Source organism: Balaenoptera acutorostrata, chromosome 16 (assembly GCF_949987535.1).
Source record: "Balaenoptera acutorostrata chromosome 16, mBalAcu1.1, whole genome shotgun sequence".
NCBI lineage: Eukaryota > Metazoa > Chordata > Mammalia > Artiodactyla > Balaenopteridae > Balaenoptera > Balaenoptera acutorostrata.
In genome coordinates, this window is record NC_080079.1 from 72,497,228 (window position 1) to 72,520,647 (window position 23,420).

The 23,420-nt window shown below is 55.9% G+C and overlaps 1 protein-coding gene across 4 annotated transcripts in view; it reads right to left on the minus strand.

Moving 5' to 3' along the window:
* The window catches only part of PGBD5 (piggyBac transposable element derived 5), an 88,200-nt gene that overhangs the window by 33,295 nt on the left and 31,485 nt on the right, over positions 1–23,420 (minus strand). For all 4 annotated transcript variants that reach the window (XR_009005736.1, XM_057531534.1, XM_057531533.1 and 1 more), the window contains exon 2: positions 2,014–2,441. Coding sequence is in view for 3 of the 4 variants with exons in the window: in XM_057531534.1 (XP_057387517.1) it covers positions 2,014–2,441 (428 nt within the window). In the remaining variant the exon portion in view is untranslated. The remainder of the gene's footprint in view (positions 1–2,013; positions 2,442–23,420) is intronic.

Here is a 23,420-nt window from a genome sequence, read left to right on the forward strand (position 1 = left end):
GCAGTGTGCCCACCGGCTAAACGGACCCTGGGGACACACACACACAGGCATGGCGATCGCCCGGGACGCAGGTCTCAGGTGTCTGATGCTGCCGTTCCAGAAGGATCAGGCCGCCCGGGGCCGGCACACGGCAGGCACACAACAAACATGGGTGTCATCATGGGTACAGCTCGTCTAGGGGCTGGAAGGACCCTGGGCAGCCTTATCTTCAGGCTGTTAAATATCAATCATCCATGGAGCTGCTTGGTTGGCTCTGGGAAGATGCTTGGTCTTAGTGAGCTCACAGCCCTCTCCAGCAGCTCTTCAAATGTTTGATGCCAAGGATGGCCAGAATATTGTTTTTTCCCCTTGTATCCCAGACAATGTGTCTCTGGTCTGGCTCATTTTCAACCAAGCAAATATTCAGTGACACACACACAAAAACCAAGCCCAGCCATGTACTTGGTCCTGCAGGGCCTGTTATAAGGCAGGGCGTGTGTCCCCAAAGACCCCACTTCCTGGTAAGAAGGAAGGTGAGTGACAAGACAAAACGGCATTCGTTGCCCTGTAAATAGTCGGGGGATTCGGGAAGCCTGGAGTCACACGGGGTCCTGGAGATGGGAAACCTGCAAAGGCAGAGAGGAGGGAACACCTCCCAGGAGTCAGAAGGCATATCACAGACACCTGGAGACCCTCATGGACCGGCACATTCACAGGACAGCAGAGCAGAGACAGGAGAACCGTGCAGGGACCGCGGACCTGACACGGGACATTATATTCCCCACGGAAACCCTGTGCTTTCCAGCTGTGCGGAGCAGGTGAGACAGGGAATTAGGAGAGGATCTCAAAGAGAACAGCGAAAAGAACTTGAGGCCCGTGACGAAGGCCTTTAAGGAAAAGCACAAGGAAAAGTAGGTGGGTGGGTGGGTCTTTAAATGTACAAATAAAAGAGAAGTAAGATTTTGTCTCCGTATGGAACAGATCAAAGGGAACTGGGCTCATGTGGGCCGTGAACCTCCTGATGTTTTCCTTAGAGAAATTTCTAGAAGGAGCCACCTCCTCAGTTTCCAGACCAGCAGGGCAACTTTGAGGATGATTCTGAAACTGTCTCACCACAGCCAAATGCGATTGCCCCAGCCAACCAGAAGGCCGGGGCTTGGGAGCTGAGAGCAAACACAGCCTCCATTTAGGAAGCGAGGAAGGTGAGGGGCTGTAACAGTCAGGGCCGGGGCTCTGTCACCTCCAGTCCAAAGGCGGCCGGCTCTCCATGCGGGCCCGGGGACCCCAGCACCTGAGCCACTCCGATGGCCTGAGGACGGCTGCAACCCCAGGCCCGTTCCCTTCACCCCCCGAAGGCCTCTCGCCTCCTTTCACCACCAGCAGATGAGCACATGCTCGGAGGACACGAGAAAATTAACATTACCCTGAGCAAACCATAGTTCAGAAAAAAAGTGTAATCAAAGGAGAGGGAGGGGCTTCTCTGGTGGCGCAGTGGTTGAGAGTCTGCCTGCCAATGCAGGGGACACGGGTTCGAGCCCTGGTCTGGGAAGATCCCACATGCCGCGGAGCAACTGGGCCCGTGAGCCACAACTATTGAGCCTGCGCGTCTGGAGCCTGTGCTCCGCAACAAGAGAGGCCGCGATGGTGAGAGGCCCGCGCACCGCGATGAAGAGTGGCCCCCGCTCGCCACAACTAGAGAAAGCCCTCGCACAGAAACGAAGACCCAACACAGCCAAAAATAAATAAATAAATAAATAAATTTATAAAAAAAAAAAACAGGAGAGGGAGGATGAGGGAAAAAGAGGAGGGAAACTGCATCTCGAAGCAAAACGCTGAATGGGGTTTGGAGCTGTTCCTCCATCACCTCCCTCTGGTCGGATGGGGATGCATGGGCTGGTGGCCTGGGGGATAAGCAGGGACACCCCGGAAGTGACCTCGGGGTCAAGGCAGGTTGGGAGGATGCCAAGGTCACCACCCACCGTTTCCCCGACCCACTGCCACCCCTGAAGGCCTGGCCCTGGCCGGCGGCCTCACCTGGGTTTGGGAAGGCCTGAAGGCGGAGTCGAAGCCATTCTGCAGGGAGTCGAGGAAGGGCTGGACCTTGTAGAGGCCGTGCGTGGTCTGGCTGGAGCGGAAGGCCACGACGTGGAAGTACTTGAGGATCTTCTCAAAGCGGGCCTGGCTCATGACCAGGGCGAGGCTGCGGTTGCTGTAGAAGCCGCCGCTCCAGATGCTGAGCACCGACTCGCAGTGGGAGGTGCTGGTGGAGATCACGTAGCCCAGGAACGCCTTCATCTCCGGCAGCGTCACGTCCACCCAGGCCCCGTCGCTCCCGAACCGCTCCTGGAACTTCTTGGCGTACAGGTTGGTCTGCACCACCATGTTCTTGAGGACGTTGTCAGGGACGAAGAGCTGGAAGAAGTCCACGGCGCTGGCGCTGGGCGGCATCTTCCGGGTGGGACCTGGGCAGGCAGGCCAAGCGCCACTGCTACAGCCGCTGGGTCCCCTCGAGGCCTCCGCCCGAGCGCCACCTCCCCTCCCGACTCCCTCCCGGGAGGAGCCCGAACGCGCCCCCCTGAAGCCGTCCTCCCCCGACAGGACACGCCGCCCCGCGTTCCCCGTGCCCTGCTTCCCCACTGCGCCCTGCACACGGCCCCGCCTCACAGATCTGGCAGACCAGAAACACCATCGGAAGAGAAAGGCACACGGGGGAGGAGGGTGGAGGGCACCCGCCAGAGACACACCGAGTTCTGAACAGAGGAGCTTGGCATGGGGCTCTGGCTCTCGTCTCCTTGTAAGTTAAGGTGACTTTGGGAATAAGAATGCTTTCACCACTCGGGGTCCGAAAGATTCCGTTCAAGTGAGACGGCAATCTATTAGGTACTGTCTAGGTGGTGACTCTACATTTATTAGTAAATAAATCTGAAGGGGCTTGTTTAGATAATTTCACCAATGCAATGAAAACCTCACGGTTTTTTTTACAAATGCAAGGACAGCCTTTTGAAACACACACACACACACACACACACACATCCTTAAAGAGACATGGCTTTCAACTCCATGTAAGCCAGGCTAACAGTACGTAGAGACCTGAAGGAGACAAGCTTTGCTTCTACTGCATCCTTGTAGTGACTTCTAATAAAAGCAGTGCACATTCTTTGGAACCTTAAACTCACCCCCAGCCCACCCCCAACTTTCCTCTACGACTGATGTAGGCAGTCTCTGAAAAACAACTTTTCTACAGCAAAATGAAGACTGACAGTGTACATGCGGCATCCCAGGTCTTAAATGCAGATGGACAGATCTGGGGGGGCGCAACCCTAAGTTTACTGCTTGCTAACTGCACGGCCTTGGATAGATTTCTTCATCTCTCCCGTTCATAAAACGGGCACAGTAACAGCTGCTTTGCCAGGCTGTCGCGTGCGGCAGGATGAACGGGGGACACAGGGGATGCAGCAAGCACAGTGCCTGGCCCTACGGAGGTCCCTACAACTGGGTAACCTTTACTGAGACATCATCCAGAGAAATCCATTGACGGCGGGCTGAGGGCTTTAGAATGCTCTAACTGCCCTCATTTTACAGAAGAAGAAACCAAGGCCCAGAGGGCAAAGTGGCCACCATATTCTCTTCCACCCATCGTTTCTTGGAAGGGCTCCAGGCGGTCCCAGTGCCATGGGCACCGGCCCTGGCAGGCCAGACAACGAGGCCGGCAGGACGGCTCCACGGCCGCCCTGACTGAAATCATTTTACTTCCGCAAACCTTGCAGCCTCTGGTGGGTGAAGCCATACATTATTCAGGGGTAGCTTTCAAGAAGGAGGAAAACCAGCATTTTAATGGCTACGTCATGCTGAGTAAGCAGAATGAAATTTTCTCTTCCAAAAGTTACGTTTAAAGTCATTTTGCCTCTCAGACCATTTCAAAATGAATTCACACAGCAAACTCGGGCCTGGCCAACCGCTTAATGAAGAAACCGGGGAAGTAGCTGATACCCTCTTATCTGTTTAATAACCAGGCCCCGGAGGTGGGCAGATCCCCAGCCGAGATAAGACTCCCTCCCTTCTGATTCGTGTATCAAGAGCTTTTCAGGGTATTAACCCGTGTGATCCTCAGGACCTGTGAAGCAACGTCCCAGCCTGCAGGTGAGGAAACAGGAGCTCAGAAGCGTGAGGACACAGCCCAAGGTCGCCCACCTCTAAGTGCCTTAGAGCAGGTGACCTGCGTCCCACCGGGCCTAGGTCCAGTCACCCTGCTGCAGCTGTGAACGGTGCCCCTGCCGCCCTCCCGAGTGTCCCATCCGACCACAAGGGCCGTGGCTGTCTGCAACGGCGAGCACACAACTCAAGCCAGGTGTGTGGTCCTCACGACCACACAGCAACCCTCCGCCTCTGAGGTGGGCAAAGGAGGGTCACAGAGCACAGCCAGGAGCAACTCTGGAGGGAGAGGAGACCCCACGCTGCCAAAAACGTAAAGGCAGCATGGACCTGGGGCTGGGGGCGGCCCTGGGGGAGGAGCGGGGACGCCTGCCCAGGCTTATCCTGGCGTCCAGCTAATAAACTCACACAACTGTCTCCCTCCCCTCCCTCCTCACGCCCACCCACCCCATCGTGTCACCACGCCGCTCCTTCAAGGCCCCATCACCACCACCCACCTGGTTCCCTCGGCCTCCAGGGGATCAAACCCAGGATGTGGCAGCAGGCCTGCAGCCCGGGGGGCCCTGACAGTCGCTCAGTGAAACTCCATCCCCCGGAGACTCCCCAGCCCACCGCATGCGAGGAACCCCTAATCCCTCTTCTCAGCAGCGGCTACAAAAGCAGATGTTCTGTTTGGAAAGGGGACGGTCACTCGAGGGTGGCAGCGAACCACCATTCAGTGAAAAACGTCGTGGTGACCCTGGGAACAGAAAGGAGTACGACCGGTATTCCCTCCCCAGAGGTTCTCGATGGGGTGAGGGGCGCAGGCCACGGAGAGTGACCCGGGGACGTCAGGCTGCGGAAGGCTGTGCCCACGAGGGGACCCTGAGTCCAGGTCCTGGGGACAGGGTCCGGGAGGCTCCCTGAAGGGGCCACGTGAGCTGGGCTTTATGGGTGGAAAGTCATCAGCCCCGTGGGGCGGGGGTGCAGACGTTGCAGAGTATTTCGGGCAGAGAGGACATCTCGTGCAAAGGCCCCGGGAGGAGGGTGAGTGGCTCGAGGCGTCGAGGGGCACGGGACCCGGGCTGGCACTGGGCCCAGGCCAGTGAAGCACCGTGAGCACGACGGACCACACTTCAGGGGGTCCTCGCTGCCCGCAGAGTGGGGGAGGTCTGGGCTGCTCCTGACATCACTGAGACCTGGCGGGGACCCGACAGAGCGGGAGGGGTGGCCACGGCCCGTCCCTGTGCTTCTCTGGCTCCTCCCCTGGTCCCCCTGCAGGTGTGCTGGGCACGGACTACAGGTGAGGGGGCAGCGGGGACGGCCTGAGCCCGGGAGCCTCCATCCAAAAGCGGCCACATCCACTGATCACTTCCACTGGTACCAGGACTGGCACACAGGCTGACATCTTAAGCTAACGGTGTCTGGACCGAAACCCCAGGTTCCCCACTGCGCCCCCCGCCCTCCGCTCCTCCCCACCAGCCCCCCGGTTACCTGGGCCAGACACCTGGACCACCGTGGGTCCCGCGCCTCCTGCAGCCCACGCCCACCCCTGCGGCACGTCCTGCCACCCTCACCGCCACACCGTGCCCACCAACCAGCGCGTGCAGCCCTCCCTCCCACACGGCCGCTGCCTCTGGCCTGGATGTTTAAAGCAGCCTCCTGCAAAGGCATCCCCCCTCCCCAAATAACTGACAGCAACAGGGAGATTATTTTAAAGACACAAGCCGGATCACAGTACCTCCCTGCGTAAGGAAAACGCCCCCATGAGTGCCCACTGCACTTAAAGCAGAGCTATGTTCCTCACCAAGCGCTCAGGGTTCAGGGCCCTGCATGCCCCACCCCCAGGCTCGTCCTGGGCCATGCTCCATGCCGGGCCGGTGCTCGGCTCATACATGGAGCTGGTGTCAGGCCTGGGCCCTGGCATCTCTTCCCACCACAGGGCCTGCGTGACGCAGGCGTGTCTGCGGGGACGAAGCCCTCCCGGCCTCTAGATTCACTGAGCATCCACACCTGCAGGCTTTCCTGCCCACCCAACTGCAAGCTGACCAGTGCCGGGCTTCTCAGTCTCGGCCCCCACTGGGTCTCCCTCCTTGTGTTCATCAGCCTACGGTGGTTTTCTTAGGGACTTACACTTGCTGCGGCCTGCCTCTGCTGCCCCACCCTCAGAGGTTGAGGCCGTCGCATCACCCTGCATCCTCGGAGCCCAGTACACGGTGTGTTCAAAACATTCCCGCTGAGGGTGGATGGACGGTGAGTGGCAAGGAGGAAGAAGCCACGCCCACCGAGGAGGAGGAGCATCGGTGCTGAGCCCCCCAGGCGGGGTCTGGTGTCTGGACAGCAGCCCCCCCGTGCTAACGCCCGGTGCAGAGGTCAGGTCAGCCAGCAGCTTGTGTGTGTAACAGGAGGCCTGAGTGGGCGGGCAGGGCGGGGCAGAGCTTCCACACCCCTGGCTGCACCTCCCTGAGGACACCAAGCTGGGGTGGCCAGGTGAGCCCCGGGTGGGAGACACTTGGTCACGGACCGGATGTGGGAGGGGGTGCGTCACAGACACCGTCCAGGTGCCCAGCTTGGCTGAGCTGGCTCGGGATCTTGTTGGGTTTAATTTCCTCCCTCCCTCCCTTCCTGAATTGAGGGAAACCACTGCAGAACTCCCCCTGGCCCTTCTGCGTCTTCTGATGCCTTTTCCCCCTTCCCTGTCCACAGCTACTGGCTGTGTGACCTTAGGCAGGCCACATAACCTCTCTGTGCCTCAGTTTCCTTATCAGTCAAATTGGAGTAATAACCACCCTAGAGTGAGTGGAAGTCAGACAATGGCCGGTCCTGGCCAGTCTGCCCGGAGGCCCACTGGGGCGTGGGTCCCGGTCCCGAAGGAGCTGCTCCGGCTTCCCCCTTCCCTCCACCCACTGCACCACCCAGACCCAAGGCAGCCGGGCACCCCGCATGTGGCACTGACCCCCACCTTTGCCCTGTCTGGAAGAAATGGCTGGCTTTGTGTGCTTTCGAAAGCGTAAACTTTTAGAGACTGAAGCTTTCATTTTGAGATGAGATTGGCATTTTGCATACACTGGCACCTTGGGGTACAAATAGTCAGCAGTTTTGCGACATATATGAGGAACACAATATTTTGAATTAACAGTTTAAAAATAACAAAATAACTTATCTCCAGGCCAAATCAAACGGTATAAAAATATAACGGGAGGACTTCCCTGGGGGCGCAGGGGTTAAGAATCCGCCTGCCAATGCAGGGGACACGGGTTCGAGCCCTGGTCCGGGAAGATCCCACGTGCCGCGGAGCAACTAAGCCCACGTGCCACAACTACTGAAGCCCGCGCGCCTAGAGCCCATGCTCCGCAACAAAGAGAAGCCGTCGCAATGAGAAGCCCACGCACTGCAACGAAGAGTAGCCCCAGCTCGCTGCAACTGGAGAAAGCTCGTGTGCAGCAACAAAGACCCAATGCAGCCAAAAAAATAATTAATTAATTAATTAATTAATTAATTAAAATATATATAATGGGAACATCTTGCATCATCACAAAAATATTCCTCTCACTGGAGACACTGAAATCTTAAGGCACAACAGTCCATAAATGGGTAACGCAGAAGACAGGCAGACCCGTTGTTCTCATTGCCAGCTGCAGCTGGTCTTCACCTTCGGTGGACGTAATCGTCCTGTCTCTCGCATCCTTCTGTCCTTCCCCCAGTGGCTGACAGGCAGGACAAGCCAGCTATCTGACAAACACTTGAGGTCTAAGTCTCCACTGCAGAAGGCAGCCAGGTGGCCACGCGAGAGCTCTAAAGCCTCTTCCCTTGTGTAACTTTTGCTCACAGCTAAGTGACAGGTAACAAATGCAAGTTGATGCTGTTCATAGTGAACAGACCATAGAACAGCAGCGTGTGGTCCCTACAGAAAGAGGCTAATCTGTGGGCTAATGGAGACACTAAATCCAGAACCTTGACTAGACGTCATGTGACAAAGCGCTGGTACACAGAGAAGGAGTGACATGCACCCGAGCCCGACATGTCACCTTCAGAAGCACTCACTGTATGAGGCACATACACACACGTAAGAAAGCCTATTTCACACAAAGCATAAGATTTCTGTGTGACAGCCAACTCGAGCTCCTCCATCTGCAGTCAACCTGCTCCGAAGGGTCTCCTGGGAGCGCTCTGCTGGGCAGAGGTGGCCGTGACCATCTCCACGTGCAGTGAGCTAAGAGAGCCCTGGGGGAGAAAGGATGGCAGTGCCCGCTCCCCTGGGCCCACGGAACCTCCCACCCTGACCGTGTCCTCTCTGTCTGGAGCAGCGGTGTTTCTACAGTCGAGCTCACGTGCACAAACTATTCTTTGGACTCCGTTTGTGAAAAGAGATCAGGTCAGACGTGTTTGTACAGACAGAACAAGGAACTCCTACTCCTCCGACCAGATCTGGTTCTCAGCGTAAGTAGCAAGGTGATGATGACACAGTGTGCCCGGCACAGGGACGCCACAGAGCAGACTCAGATGTCACTGTGATTCCTTTACTGGCAGTAGCCCAAAGGCCAGGAGGCAACAAGGCTATTCTGTGACAATCTGTGAGTCTGTGAGTCCTGCCATGCCCAGTGTGCTGTGGTCTTCACCAGCCCACGCTACTGAGAAAGCCTGGACCAGGCTCCCCTCCCCGCCCTGGACCAGGCTCTCCCTGCACCCACCCTCCTCCCAGGCTCATTCCCGACGCTCTCCCCCATCCCCCCCCCCCCCCGCCCTGGACCAGGCTCTCCCTGCACCCACCCTCCTCCCAGGCTCATTCCCGACGCTCTCCCCCATCCCCCTGCCCTGGACCAGGCTCTCCCTGCACCCACCCTCCCCCCAGGCTCATTCCCGATGCTCTCCCCCATCCCCCTGCCCTGGACCAGGCTCATCCCACTAAGACACTTGGGCACCAAGACACGGCTTTCCCTCTTCCTTAGTGCTGAGGAGGCAGGTGTGTGTAAGGACGCGGAGGAGCTGGGGCTGGGTCGGGAGCTGCCCTGCTCCAGGGTCTCGTCTGCCTGAACCTCCGGGAAGCTGCTCTATCTCTGGGTCTCAGCTTCTCACTGGTCACTTGTATCATCTCCCATCCAAGACTAACAAAACAAGACGATGATGTAAGTTATTTTGAGGAATGTCAATAATCGTATAAAAGTCTCATATCGTCATTCTGAAATGGCTGCTGTCCAGCCAAGTTGAGGCCCTGGACTGGGTCCAGCTCCCCATGACTCGCCAGGCGTGGGACCTCGGGCACATTCCTTAACCTCTTTGTCTTGGTCTGTTTGGGCTGCTACAACAGAATACCACAGGCAGGGGGCTCAAACAACAGAAATGTACTTCTCACAGTTCTGGAGGCCAGAAGTGCAGGGTCAGATCAAGTGCAGGCAGATTCAGTGTCCGGCGAGGTGACGGCCGCCTTCTGGTTCATAGGGGGCTGTTTCCTCGCTGTGTTCCCACACGGGGAGGGGACCAAGGAGCTCTCTGGGTCTCTTTCATAAGGCACACATCCCATCACGAGGGCTCCACCCTCATGCCCTGAGCACCTCCCAACGCCATCACACTGGGCGTTAGGTTTCCGCATATGAATTTGGGGGGCATCACACTGGGTGTTAGGTTTCAGCATATGAATTTGGGGGTCACAAACGTTCAGTCTACAGCACGGTGATCTGCAGTCTCCATGCCGGTAAACGGAAGATAACAACAGTCTGAAATTCAGGGTTTGGGTGAGGATGAAGTGGGACGACGTAGGTCAGGAGCCTAAGGTGCGTCGCACACGCCCGACACCCAGTAATACTGCCTCACCACCTGCGGACGGCATCCGTGAACCCCGCATCCCAGGCTCCTGTCCCTCTTCCAGGAGCTCGCTTACCAGATGGCTGTGACAGAACAGCAGCCTTGGCGACCACACTTTGTGTTTCATTTAGACACCGTGTCTATTTTTCACATGAGGCTGTATTTTGAAAGCTCTGCTTGGGTACAGAAAGGACAGAAGTGTTTTTCCCACTTTGGTAGCACCTGATGGGGGAGGGACGTGCTGGTGAGGAACCGTCCAAGGCCTGCCCACCTCCAGCCCCAGTTTGTGCAGAGTGGCCAGGGAGGATGGGCCACCCGGATGCTGAGTTAATGTCCCCCATCCCTTCCCAGATCTTCCCTGATGCCACCACACCCACTGCAGCTCTTCAGCCCCAATCACATCAGGTCCGTGCCCGATTTCCATCCACCCGGGACACTGTTTCTTCCTCAGGCTCCTTCCCCAGACCAACCTCCTCCCGATCATGAGGCCTCAGCTGAGACCACTGAGGTCCCCAACTTGCTGCCAGCCCTGGCCAGTTCCAGGTAGCATGGCAATCTCACCCGCACCCCCCGGACCACCCTGGTCCCTCCTCCATGAGAGGTGACAGAAGCAGACCATGCCGTCAGGCGCTGGGGGAGGAGCACTGAAAAGGATGCCATCATCCTAGGCTTCAAGAAGTGTGCCCTTGACAGGACAGAAAAGCCTGACACGCTGGCAGAGGGTCTTCTTGGCATCGAGCCCCACAGCGAGCGTGTGACTGGCAGGGTCTTCCTCTTGCAACAGTCCACCGAGGAGGCACTGGGACGCCCGCTTCGCAGCTGTGGAGGCTCAGGCTCACGGGGACAACTCGTGCGAGGTCACCGGGCCCGGGGAAAGACGCGCCGGAGAGCCTCGCCCCGGCGGCCCTGCGCACGGGGGCACAGACGCCCCACACGGTGGGTCCCTCTCGCTTTGCGGTTGCTTGCGACCCTCCACGTACGCCATGAAGCTCTGACCACGAGGATGGCTGTGAGGCAGCGGCTGATCAGGAAAAAGGGAGGAAAGCTGGAAGCCGACCACTGATGCACACGTGGCCTTGCGAGGTCTTCTCGTGGCTGAAGTAGATTCTTAGAAAGCTAACTGTGTGCTGCTGAAGTGAGACAGGCCCTCCTTGAAAGCTGGCGGGGCCGGGGGGAGCGCGGCCAGGATCTGGCTGCTGATGTACCAGCAGGAAGTCGTGGATATTGTTAGGGTGCTGTCGGGGATGTCAGGGTGATATTGTCACTTACGGTGACTCCCGGGAGAGAGGGTAACAGAAGCGGTGCGCGTAGCGTCCACGGGCGGGTGTCTTTGTCTGTTCTGTTCCCTGTTGCATCTTCACCGCCTAGAACACTGTCTGGCCCACGGGAGGTGCTCAGCAGATATCTTGTTGGGTGAGTGATGAATGAATGAGGGAACGAGGGAATGAAAAGGGAAATGACTCTTTAGGATGTGAGGGCAGTAAACAGAGAAGGTCAAAAGCATCGAGGGTTAGGGTTATGGAACCCGATGAGGGAGGGAGAAGACAAAGGGGCAGGCCCTGGAGCCGGGGACCCTTTCCAGGCACCTGTGTGTGCGTGCATGCGTGTGTGTGTATGTATCCGAAGAGGTGAGGGACCCGGGCCTCACATTCCTCAGGACCCTAGATGTGGACCTTTGTGCTTACCTACACAAGATTAAACACATGGCTAAAGAGACACACACGCTGGGCCGCGCACAGAAAATGCGCCGTTTTGGGAATCCTGTCTTGGCCCTGAAAAAATACTGGGAGCCTGAAGAAGCAAACAAACCAGAAGCAAGTGGCACAGGCTGGTCCCGAGCCCTGGAACACCTCAGCCACAGGCCAGAGAGGATGAGTCTGGAGAATCCAGGGGCCCTGCGAGGCCCCCAGGGAAACGGTCTGGCCCTTGCCAACCCGAATGAGAAAGTAAAGGTCACGCGGCAACCTGCCCCCAGACAGTGGGCCTCGGAAGGTCAAACCTGGACTTCCTCTCTGGGGCCCAGCCCTGCCTGAGCAGCAACTGGTCAAGGATGTGTGTGGACACGACCGTCGTTAGATCACTGATGGGCGGCGGTGGGTGGGTACAGCTGGTCCGTGCTCTGCTGGCCCCTACCATCCAGGCACCGCTGGCTGCCAGGATCCCCTCCCCAGAGGGCAGCGGGCTCCGCCTGGTCCGTGCACGCAGGGATGGGGAGGTGGGTGGCACTGGACTCCCCCCCCAGGAGGACCTGCAGGACATGGGTGACAGCCCCCCACCCTGGTTCTCTTAGGCAACGCCCTGACACACACACACTCTCTCTCTCTCTCTCTCTCTCTCTCCCTCTCTCTCCTGGCTTAGAATCACTGGTGCGATCCATCACCCCCTTTTACAGACTCGCCAGTCACTTGAGGCCACACAGCCCACGTCTGCAGACCCGCACACCGTCCTCCCTCTTTTCCACCATCAGCCCCTCTGGATTTACTCTGAGCGTGTGTGAGTGCTGGGGACGAGGGGTTGCTGCAGAGTGGCTGGGGTCCGGAAGGAGCAGCAAGAGGACAGGGGTGTAGTTCCCACTATCCCAGGGCCCCGCGGCGTCCCACAGACAGACAGACAGCCGGTGCCGGCCCTGCCTCAGGACAAAGGAAGCCACAGGAGCCGCTTGGCCCCCGGATGCTGATGAGATCCCTCTAATTCCCTGCACATCCGCCCACACCCTGGCGGGAGACAGAACGCACGACGAGAGACGGAAGAGACAAGGCAAGGGGTGCTGGGATGGAGAACCAGACCCCAGGGGGTGGGGCGGGGAGGGAGAAAAAGCCTGGGCAAGTGAGAGACAAGCAGCACGGGCCTGGGCTCCCCCATCTCGGCGTGGAGGCCGGGCGGGGATGGGCGGGACGCTGCAGGTGCGGACGCGGGAGGGCGACCCTGGAGTCACTGCGGGCAGAGGCTGAGCCCGTCCCGCTGGTCGCCCCGTGGCCTCCAGGACAGACGGCACATCCGCCTCACTTTCCCGCGAGGAAACAAGGACCAGAGAAGGTCTCAGTCACAGTGAGTGAGCTGGGGTGACTCTGGCCTCTGGCCTGCTGGTAGCCTTTCCCCTCTCAGGCCACACTCCGGAGCCCAACTCCACAAAGGCTGCCCAGGGAGATATTTATTTATTTATCAGTAAGTAGGAATAAATCACGTTTATTTTACTTCACAAAGACCTATATGACCCTGATGTTTCTACGTGTAAGAACGAGGCAGCCTCTGTGGCAGCGAGGCAGAGAGGCTAAGGGCGTGCGCGTGTGTGCCCAGACCCGCCCCTCGACGGCCCGTGTTGGCGGGACCGCCAGCTGTGGCCCAGGGGGCGGCCCTCGGTGAAGGCTGTGTCACCAGGACCTCCTTTCCCCTTCTGGATCTGGGTGGGGCTGGGCGCCCGCAGACCCCGACCTGGGCCCGAGCCCTCTCCCTTCACCGGGAGCTCCACCATCACCTGAGCAAACCCACCTCCGGGCACCAGTGCCCCGCTGTCCACAGCAGCACGAGCTCGGCCAAGTGTCTGCTGTTTTAAACTGCAGTTTGTTTTCCAACACAAATGCTATTCTTGTCGCCCATCTCGTGGCAATGTTATTTTTTCCTCAGCTTTAAATCATGCAGCTTCAGGATGAAGTCTGTATGAAAATTATCGGTAGCACAAATTACCCGGATGAGACCTGCTCTAGAAACACCATTGCCTGTGCGATCGTGGGCCACTCTGCCTGGAAGGTCCACCTGCTGCCATGGGCTCAGCCCCTGGCCACTGGAAAGACACCCAGCTGATGCCTGAATTCTAAAGGACTCAGGGATGTTTAAGAAATACTTAGCCTTTGAGGAACAGAAGGCACAAAGGTGACCGCCCCCGAGGCCCGGCTTCAGAGAACTTGAGAACAGAAACGCAGAGCCAGTTGTCTCGTGCCCAACAGGTCTGTTCAAGCTGGACAACAGTCAGATTATTCCTTCAGGAGGGGAGCCTCTGAGGTACATCCTTTAATTCCACAACATACCGAAGTTTGAGGTGCCCAGTATGGGGAGGGGACACTGACCTTCATTTAGGGCTGGTGACGCGCCCAGAGCTGCGCTCGAGACCCATGTACGTTAGCACCACATTTCTAAGGAAGTTGTACGGATGCGGAAGAAGAGACACAGAGCTCGGGCCAGCTGCTGAAGGGCGGAGCCCAAGCGTGAGCCCTAGTTGCCCCCTGACCCCATGCCACTGCCCCGTCACGGAAGCATGCCTCCCACCACAGCGCCCCAAGCGCCAGTCTAGCCTGTGCACCAGCTCCCTGGGCACCGAGCACGAAGACGTGCACTGGGGGGGGGCTGGAAGGCAGTAAAAGGTCCCATCGTGGGGCAGCCCTCCCCGGCCGAGGTGAGTGACCTCTATCACCTAAGCGTCTCGGAACAGAGGAGCGGGTCTTCCGGGCAGGAGAAGGGCCCACGGCGCACAGGCAGCTGCACTTGTCACGCTGCGAGCCCAGGAAGAGCAGGGAGCTCTCAGCTCAGCGGACCCTCCGACACAGCACACCGCCCCGGGTGAGACGGCACCCCGGCCACGTTTACCCAGCCGTTTTGGAGCTACTAAGTTGTTTAGATTTCCTTCCTGTTAAGGGTGACTCCACACTAGAAAGGCCAGTTGCAAAGCACATACGCAACTATTCCTCATTTTCATGCGTAAAGATAAAAAACTAGAGTGAATAATCAAAAGTGAAAGCAGTTAGGAGACCCGAACACTATAAACCACACCTAGCAAGTGCCGTGCGTGTCTTCCCCACCACCGTCCCACTGTTGTCCTCTTATTTGGTAAGCTCGCCCCACGTACATGCTAAGAGCACAGAATGCACCTTTCCAATGGCAGCCCCTCCAATTGGAGCAGATGCAGAAAGGCTGTCCTCCTCCTACAGAAACTCTGATTACATCATATCTTCCTCAGACAGATGCTCTCTGCAACAGACTCCGCTGGCTAAATGTGGACGGAGATGAAGTTAGTCCTCCACTCACCCCTGCTGATAGCCAGAAGCCGATCAGCATACCTGACACACAGGTCCCTTCTAGAGATCCTCATTGGGGTCAACCGAGTGAGTGCTGGGCAAGGATGCTTCAGGGCCCTGCAGCAGGTGGCCTGGGGCCTCCTGTCGCCTCCTGCCGGCCCAGCCTTTCTCCATGGTGCGTCTCCCGCCCCTGTCTGTCCCTCATGACTCCAGCTCTGCAGCACTGCCAGAATCTTGATAGAGAACTGAAGTTCCAGTGGAGAACACCTTCAGGTATGACCCTTCCCAAGGGGGTTTTCATTCTAATAAAGGCTTCAGGGACTATCAAAGGCTTCAACTTCCTAAATCACTCCAGTGGCAGAGAGGCTAGTAGGTATGGAGAATGACACAAAGTGGGGCTAAGATTTTGTAGCCTTTGGGTAGATTTGGGTCCTGCTCAGCTACCTACAGAAATATCGCCCAGGGTGTGTCCAAAACCCATCTGTGCAGGTGCCACCCAACACCCAGCACATACACAGGCACTCACCCCCCCAGGAGTGAACAGAAGAGGCCCCCTCCCTCCACTTTAGCGTAGGTGTCAATCCCTGTCCAGAGGTGGCCAACAGGCTTTGGCGCTCGTGTCACTTCTAGTTGGCAACTGCCTGTACACGTGTTAAGGAGGATTCTGAAGCCCCGTCTGGGGCCGGGGGACGGTGGTGCTGGCTCACAAGCAATGCTTGCTGTGGGTGCAGGTGGCCAGGGGCAGGGCCACCATTATAAGCGACTTCCATTTTTCATACTTTTCTGAATATGATTTCTGGGACTAATGGATATAATTAAACATATGGCCTTTAAAATGAGAAAAAGAACAGCAAATGATATTTTAGAGAATGGGCACTTGAGGTCCTGACGTCCTTCTACCCTTCCTTGCAAGGCAAAGGGTGGGTTTCACTTGTAAAGCTAGAGTGGGATGAGGGGGTTTCTAGAATCCTTTCTACAATGATATTCTGTGCCTCACGGCCTATCTGCCTCAAGCACCAACTTCTACTCCTTAGACGGGAGGCCACTTGAGCAGCACTGAAGTCGAGTCCCAGGTCCCCCTTCTAGAGCCCGCGGCCCCCAGGCTCCAGCTCACTGCCTACAGCACTCCCACTGGGCGGTGAGGGGCAGAGGGCCCTGGGGCGAGAGCTCTCAGAGGCTTCCAAAGACTTCCAGCCCCTTTTTCCTCTTTGGGATTCCACCTCCCCCGACCTAAGGTTCTAAGAAGGAATAAGCGAGCAGACAAGCCAAAACACCCAACTTATGGAGACTGAATGCAGTCCGGACCTCAGGGGGTAAATTTTTTATGAGGCTGGAAAAAATGTAAGAATCCCCCAAAGGTTAACATGGTAACAAACACTTGCTTGTGCTTGCCATTGGTTACAGATACTCCTCTTTGTAACCAAGGGTGTTGTTTGTCACGACTTGGGGAAGAAAAGGCAGGCTGAGTAGATGTTGGCAAAATGCAAAAGCAAGAGCCCCAGCAGGAGGGGGGTGTACCAATGAGGGGAGAGGCGGGGAAGCTCCCGCACCCCCCACTCTTGTCTTCCAATCAGCTGTGAGCTGCTCCCAAACTCAGAAAGCAGGTTTCCAGGTTGACATTTCCACGCTGGACGCCATAGATGCACTAAGGAGAAAACTCTCCATCCTCCCAACCCCTTACATGTGAGAGAGATGGCCGGTCAGGCTGGACTTTGAGTTTTCATCTGAGCTTTCCCTTCCTGTTTGTTTTTTTAAATATAGACAAAGAACCTCACAATGAAATAGCAAAATATCCAGGAGGATGTGAGCAGACCTAAGCAAGAGAGAGCGTCTCTCTTCCCTTTTCAAAGGCACCAGTGTCAGACGCTGTGGTGGGCGCTTCTACATGAGACTTCTTTTTCATCCTCCCATCCTCCCACGACCATGGGGGGCTGAGAGTGCAGCTTCCGGCACCAGCGGCCCAGGGGTGAATCTGCCACTTGTTAGCTGTGTGACCTTGAATGCGATGCCTCCTCTGTGGGCCTCAGGCCACCTACCTCACTGAGCTGTTGTGAGGATTAAATGAGTTAGGACTTATCAGGATGCACTCAGGAACCATGGGTCACTCCTCCTCTTGCTGTTGTTACTATTTTCATTGTCGAGCCACAGTCTGTTGATGTGACACGGAATCAGTGGAGGGCAGAGCGTGGGCAGAGCGCCGTGGGATGGCCAAGCTGTACAGACTCCTTCCCTTCTAAGGAGGCACCGTTCCAAAGGAACACTTTACAGAGGAGAAGCTCTGTGTAGTTTTTATTATTCTTTTATTATTTATTCTTCGCTAAGGCGAGAATCCCAAGCCACCCAGGAGGCAGGCAGATCCCTACCTCCCACCAAACCTGGAGCCGGCCTGAGTGTCTACGAGAGGCCTTACCTTCCTGGACTCAGCCCGCCCTACCTGCTCCATCCACTGGCCAGGGTTCTTACCCTTTGAGGTCCTGGGTGACTACAGAAAATATAACGATCATCCAAACCAGCAGTTCTATTTACAAGTGGGCAAACTGAGGGCCCGGGCCCTGGTTTCCCCTCTGGCGGCCCCTGCACTCTGCAGAGCTGCCCCAGGGCCGTCACTGTCATCATTCAATGGTCTGTTCACGTCACCGTTACTGAGAATTCTTATTCTAACCCCAAGGACCACTTTTGGCACACGCTGCGGGGCCAGGGCCTGGGGCTGGCTGGGGTGGGCATCAGGGGAGAGCTCCGACATGAGGGGGCAGAGCAGGGGCGGGGCAGCACACGGAGACGGATGGGCCCTCGGCCAGCTGCACCGCCCACGAGCAGCCCGATGCCAGGCAAATACTCGTCTGCAGAACAAAGGGGTTGGACTGAGACCATCTAGGGTTCTTTCCAGCTCTTTCAAAACATAATTGCTGTCCACAGCCAAGAAGCAGGCCCTACGAAATCTACAGAGACAGACGTTGATTATTGGCTCCTTGGAAAGTGGAGGCGAGGAGTATGCCGGGGTAGGGGAGTGACAGCTGACGGGTAAGGCGTCTCTTCTTGAGGTGACGATGCTCTAAAACTGACTGTGACAATGGCCGTGCGTATTTGCGGCTGTCCTAAAACCCGCTGAACTGTATACTGGAAACGGGTGAGCTGTATGCTAAGTAAATTATATCCCAATAAAGCTGTTATCCCCCCAGAAAAAAAAAGCAGCAGGCTCTGACTTCATTGCGACTGCTCCTGCTGGAGGAGGGGACATCCCCTCTCCCTCACAGGGCTGTCAAGACGGTATCTGAACAGTTCTGAGCGCGGTGTCTGGTGCAGCGCACGTGCTCTGTGCACAGCAGCCAGCAGGGAAGGGCCTGCTCCTACGGGGAGGGCCCTTCTCCCAGGGAAATCTTAGAAGGGAGGCGAGGAGCTGCCCTGCCTTTGGCATGAGGTCAGTCCTCCCGGGCCAGGCCAGCCCCTTCCTAATCGCAGGTGCACACAGCCCCCTGCTGCGGGAGGAGAGCCTAAGCGCGCAGGTGCGAGGTGCTGAGTGTGGATCCCTGTGAAGCAAATTCCTTGAGATAAAGGGGGTGAAGCTCATCTCCCACAGCAGAGAGGGACAAAAGTCCTGCAGACAACTCAGTCTGGACGCTAAAGCTGTGTGCCGCTGGGGCTTGTGGAATCGGAGAGGCGAGTGGTGACTGCGGAAGTGGAGAAGCAATGGCAATCGGTGTGAAATGCTGCCGCCGACGGTGCCAGTCACGTGACGAGAAGCAGCTGTGGTGCTGATGACGCCAGCAACACAAGGAGGATGACCCGCTTCCCAGAGATGGAAGGGCCTCGCCAGGGCGGCTCTGCCTGGGAGTGGATCTCTCGACCGCAGACCCTGGCCGAGCACCGAGCTGACCAGTTGCTGCTCCTGGCCCTGCAAAGTCTCCGAGGATGCTCTGCACAAACAGAGCACGGGGGCTGCAGTCAGGCAGAGCTGACCGTCAAACAGAGCCTTGGGCAGGGTGCATAACCCTACAGAGCCTCGGTTTCCCCGTCTGCAAAATGGGGATGATTGGAGTATCTGCCCCCAAGAGTAAACCACGAGGATAAAATTAAACAGTGTGCAGAAAGCACAGCGCAGCAGCTGGTACACACTAAAACTGGAAACAGCACCAGCTACTGCTATTAATGCCGCCTGCCAAACGCTGACACGGGGCATGTGCCTCTCGACACAGACATGAGGATGAGACTCAAGCCTCTTTCCTAAAGACCAGTGAGGCCAAATGAGGACGCATCCCCGGCTTGATCGGAGTCTGAGAAGGAGGGACGCTACAGCCAGAGACTGAAGATAAAAAAAATGCAGACTCCTCGTCGAGGTCCCATGCTGGGTGTTCATCCCAAGTCCAAGGCCAGGACCTCATCAGGAGAGCACATCACAGGATAACGAGCACTTTCGCTTTGGGGCTCAGGAGCAGCGGAAGTTATTTTGGGGACACCTTGTGTTGGCACGCGGGTTTCTGACTATGATTTTAAGGCACCACATGCGAAGCGATATTCCTGCCTTCCACTGCCTCTCGGCAGGGACAGGATCTAATACAGCACTAACGAATCACATCATCTCCTGTGCAGGGATTATTTTAAAAAAAGGGTCATCTGGTGGTCCTTTCACTCATGAGACATGCTGTCAAGTTGATGCTGACTGCAATGGGGGGAAAACCGGGTCCCCTCATCGCCACCCCCCGGTCCCCCCACCCCATGGCCATACCTGCCATTCCCTCTCTCTCGACATTCAAAACCCTCCCAGTCACCTGGAGTCGTGTGGCTAGTTCAGGTCTGCTCCCCTAGGTCCCCAAAGCACGCTTCAGAGTCGGGGAAGAAACGGCACGGGGGGCCCGCGGGGAGCCGGGGTATCTCCGGAGGCTGCGCCGTTCTCCGCAGAAGGTGCTGCTTCTCTCGTAACCCCCTTGGAACGCCGCCCTGCCCCTCGCCTGCGCTACACAACCCGGGGGGCAAACGTCCCCGTCAAGCTCCGCCCTGAGCACGAGGCTTCCCTGCAGCCGCCAGATCTCGGCGCGGCCACAGCCCCCAAGACCACGATGTCCTTGCGGAACGAGGCCCGCAGGCGGCCCACCTGCTCGGTCATCCCCGAGACGGGGGGCCGATTTTATCCTCCTTTGTGGATGAAGACAAGAGAGTCAACCCAAGGAGACAGCCGTCGCCCAAGGTCCTGCTGTGACATCCGCACATGGGAAGGTCCGGACCGCCAGGCCGCCCGAGGACCAGCGGGGGCGTGTTCACCGACCGCAGCCCACGCCCGGCGGCTTCCGGCTGCGCTACCGCCTGGCAGCTCCACGTGCGCCTGCGACCCAACCTGCCCGACCCCGGCTCCTCCCCGCCCCGCCCCCTACCTGCCCCGGGACGGCACCTCATCCACGGGGTCGTTCGGGCCACCCGAGCCCTCCGTCCACCCCCTGCCTCTCCCCAGGCAGGCTGCGCAGCTCCACACGCTGAACGACGGCTCCCCCAGGCCCCTGCGCAGCCCCTCAGGCCAAGGCCACGGCTGCTCAGCCTTCTCGCAGCTCCTTCTCCAGCCTGCCATCACGCTTCTGCTGGCGTGACCCACCCCCCCCAACCTCGCAGCCCTACGTGAAATGCCGCGGGCTCGCACTGCCTGCAGAGGACAGGTCACAGACCCTCCATGAAACGTTTCTTATGGTCTTCAAATTCAAAAATAAAAACACTTCTTCCTCTGGATTCTCAGCCCTGCCCAGTGCGTCCTGTGAGCCCCGAGCCTGTCACAGGGAAGCTCCCCAGCCCTGTATGTTTCGATGCAGGGTCACCTCTGGTTGTTCAAGAAGGTGCTGGAAGCCCCCATTCACAGCCCCCGTGTGTCCCTGCACAGGCAGAAATGCAGCACAGGGCGGCTTCCTGACCTCAGACACAGCCTGGGCCGCCCCGTGCGCACAGCCCCGCAGGCACCCCGAGGCTGGTGGGGGAGGATCTCCCCAGGTCCACGGGCCCTCCTGGGCCATCCTGTATTCTGCCTATGTTGTCCTTAATTCTAATTCTGAATCTAAACCATACCAGCTCCTTACTAAGCAACTGAATCAGGGTCAAGAGAGAAAGGTACTCTTAGTAAGGTGAATTTATTATTGGCTCAGAAATAATGAATCCTGGAAATGAGGTTCCAAGTAAGGTCATTTCAAAATATGAACGTCTTTTTTTTTTTTTGTCCATGCCTCTACTCCTTTCCATTTAGAAATTTAAAAAATTTATACAAAGGACACTCTACATACATGCACACATATATATACTACCTGTCTGCTAAACTACAAGTTTTATTTAAAAATTAAAAGTTCTTCCAGCTCCATGTTCTAAAAAAAATCCGGCATCAAAAAATAGAAGAAAATGGTAAATGCATGTTTCCAAAGTTTGGTGAGGTTCTTCAGAGCCCCTAAGGTAGCAGGGACAAGTGACGTTGGCTTACAGTTAGTTGTTCAGTCATAACCTCAAACTCACTTCTTCTAAGGCCATGATTTTTAGATGGGTTTAAGGAGGTAAGTCTCTATAACTGATGCTGAACATTCTCCCAACTCAGGCTTCCTCTCCGAAAATCCCCTCCTGCATTTGGAACATAATCCAATAACAGGACAAAACACCATGTTGGAAATTGGAACTACGTTTCTAACATATTTCAGAGAGATGATATCTAAATATATAAAGAGTTCTGACCAAATCAAGAAAATGATAACCACCTCAAAGGAAAACCCACAAAGGACTGAACAATAGACATAAAACAAAAGGCCAATAAGTAAATGAATTCATGTTTAACAACACAAGTAAGCAGATAAATTAACCACTGGTGATGAGTCACCATTTATTTTTATCAAGCTATCAAAGATTTTTTTTTAAATGGATAACGGCCAGAATCAGCATGGGAAAATGGGCACTCACACTTCCGATGGGAGTGAAATTTGGCATCTTTCATCAAAGACCTTCTCTTCCACTGATGTATCCCAGGTAGGTGATCAGACAGGGAGACGAAGACATTCGGTATAAGGATGCTCACCACAGCACTGATTATAGAAGTGAAAATCTGTACAAACCCTATATGTTCAGATAAGCTCATCTTAATTAAACATAGACACACACATCCAGGTATGTGGAAAGATATTTACCAAAATGTGGGAATGTTGGGTATTTTTCTTTTTGCTTATTTGTATTTTCTAACTTTCCCTATAATAACCCAGCCCCCCTTGTGCACTCTGAAAGGGGTGGGAGCAGAAATCGACTCTGACTCGGCACACGGTGCCCATCGGAGACGGCCTGGACCATCTCCAGCCTTTCTCATCCTGCCATCACTTCAATGGAAGTCAAGCTTTCTTTTCCAAAATCCCTTTTGCATCAGGAAGGGAGGTACAAGTTATTTTAAAGATTCGTTTCATTTTTTTCTGCCATGTAAAAGCTGTGGGTCTGGCCCTTTAAAATACTGCTTAAAATTCTCCCTTAAAAAACAAGGCGATTACTTGCCAAGCCCCTGCTGCAGGAAGGAAACCTTGTAACTACCCAGCATCTGTCTCTCAATTCAAAGTCAAGGCTCCACAGCCAGGAGACACTGTGATTCAGAGAACAAGAAGACGGCGTGAGCTATGGGGGAATCTACACCCGAATTCTGAGTGCGGGAGACTAAAACTTCAAACCTAAGGCTGGGTGTGAGTACATCACATGAGAAAAAAAGAAAGAAAAGCAGGCCTCTTTCATTTGGTACATTACGCTGCTGGGCAAAATAAAAGGCAGCGATTTTAACTGCCACCTTTGCAAAGAGCAAAGTTGAGTTCAGTGACTAAAAATGTGTTTACTCAACAATAGTCCTTTAACCAGAGTAGGGAAGAGTGAGTAAGCCACGATGCCTAGAAAGTCAGCAGGCTCTGGACCAGCACTGCTATTTTTGGAAACAGCTCTTTAGAGCAATGGTTCAGCACTAAAAGGGGGAAGGAAGATGGGGAAGCACCTCTGGGTACAGAGACTTGTGTTAAGGACATGAAACACTATGTCCTATAATCACAAGAATGCCCATTTTACAGATGAGGAAACTGAGGCAAAGTGGCACCATGGCGTAATGGGAGAGTCCAGCGGACCTGAGATCCTGCCCCAAGGTCCTGTGTAGGCTTGCACGAGTCACTTCTAGCCTCTCACTTTCCATTTCTTTATTTGTAAAATGTGGATAATAAAACTATCTGCCATATTTGTGAAGCTGGATTGAAGGCACATATGGCAATTTTCTAGCACAGTGCCCAGCACACGGCGGGTGCTCAGCAGATGGAAAGCACTAGGAGGAGGGTTTGTACTTGGCCCAAGGACCCCAGGCCTACATGCCAGAGGGCAGATCTGAACCTGGGTCCTTCTCTCCCCAGAGTCCCTGCACACAATCTCACTGCACTGTTTCCCTCAGAACCCCTCTCCCTCCCCATCTCCCACTTGTGAAACCTACATCTCACCAAACTCTCCGGTCAAAACATCCAAAGTACTAACACACGTTCC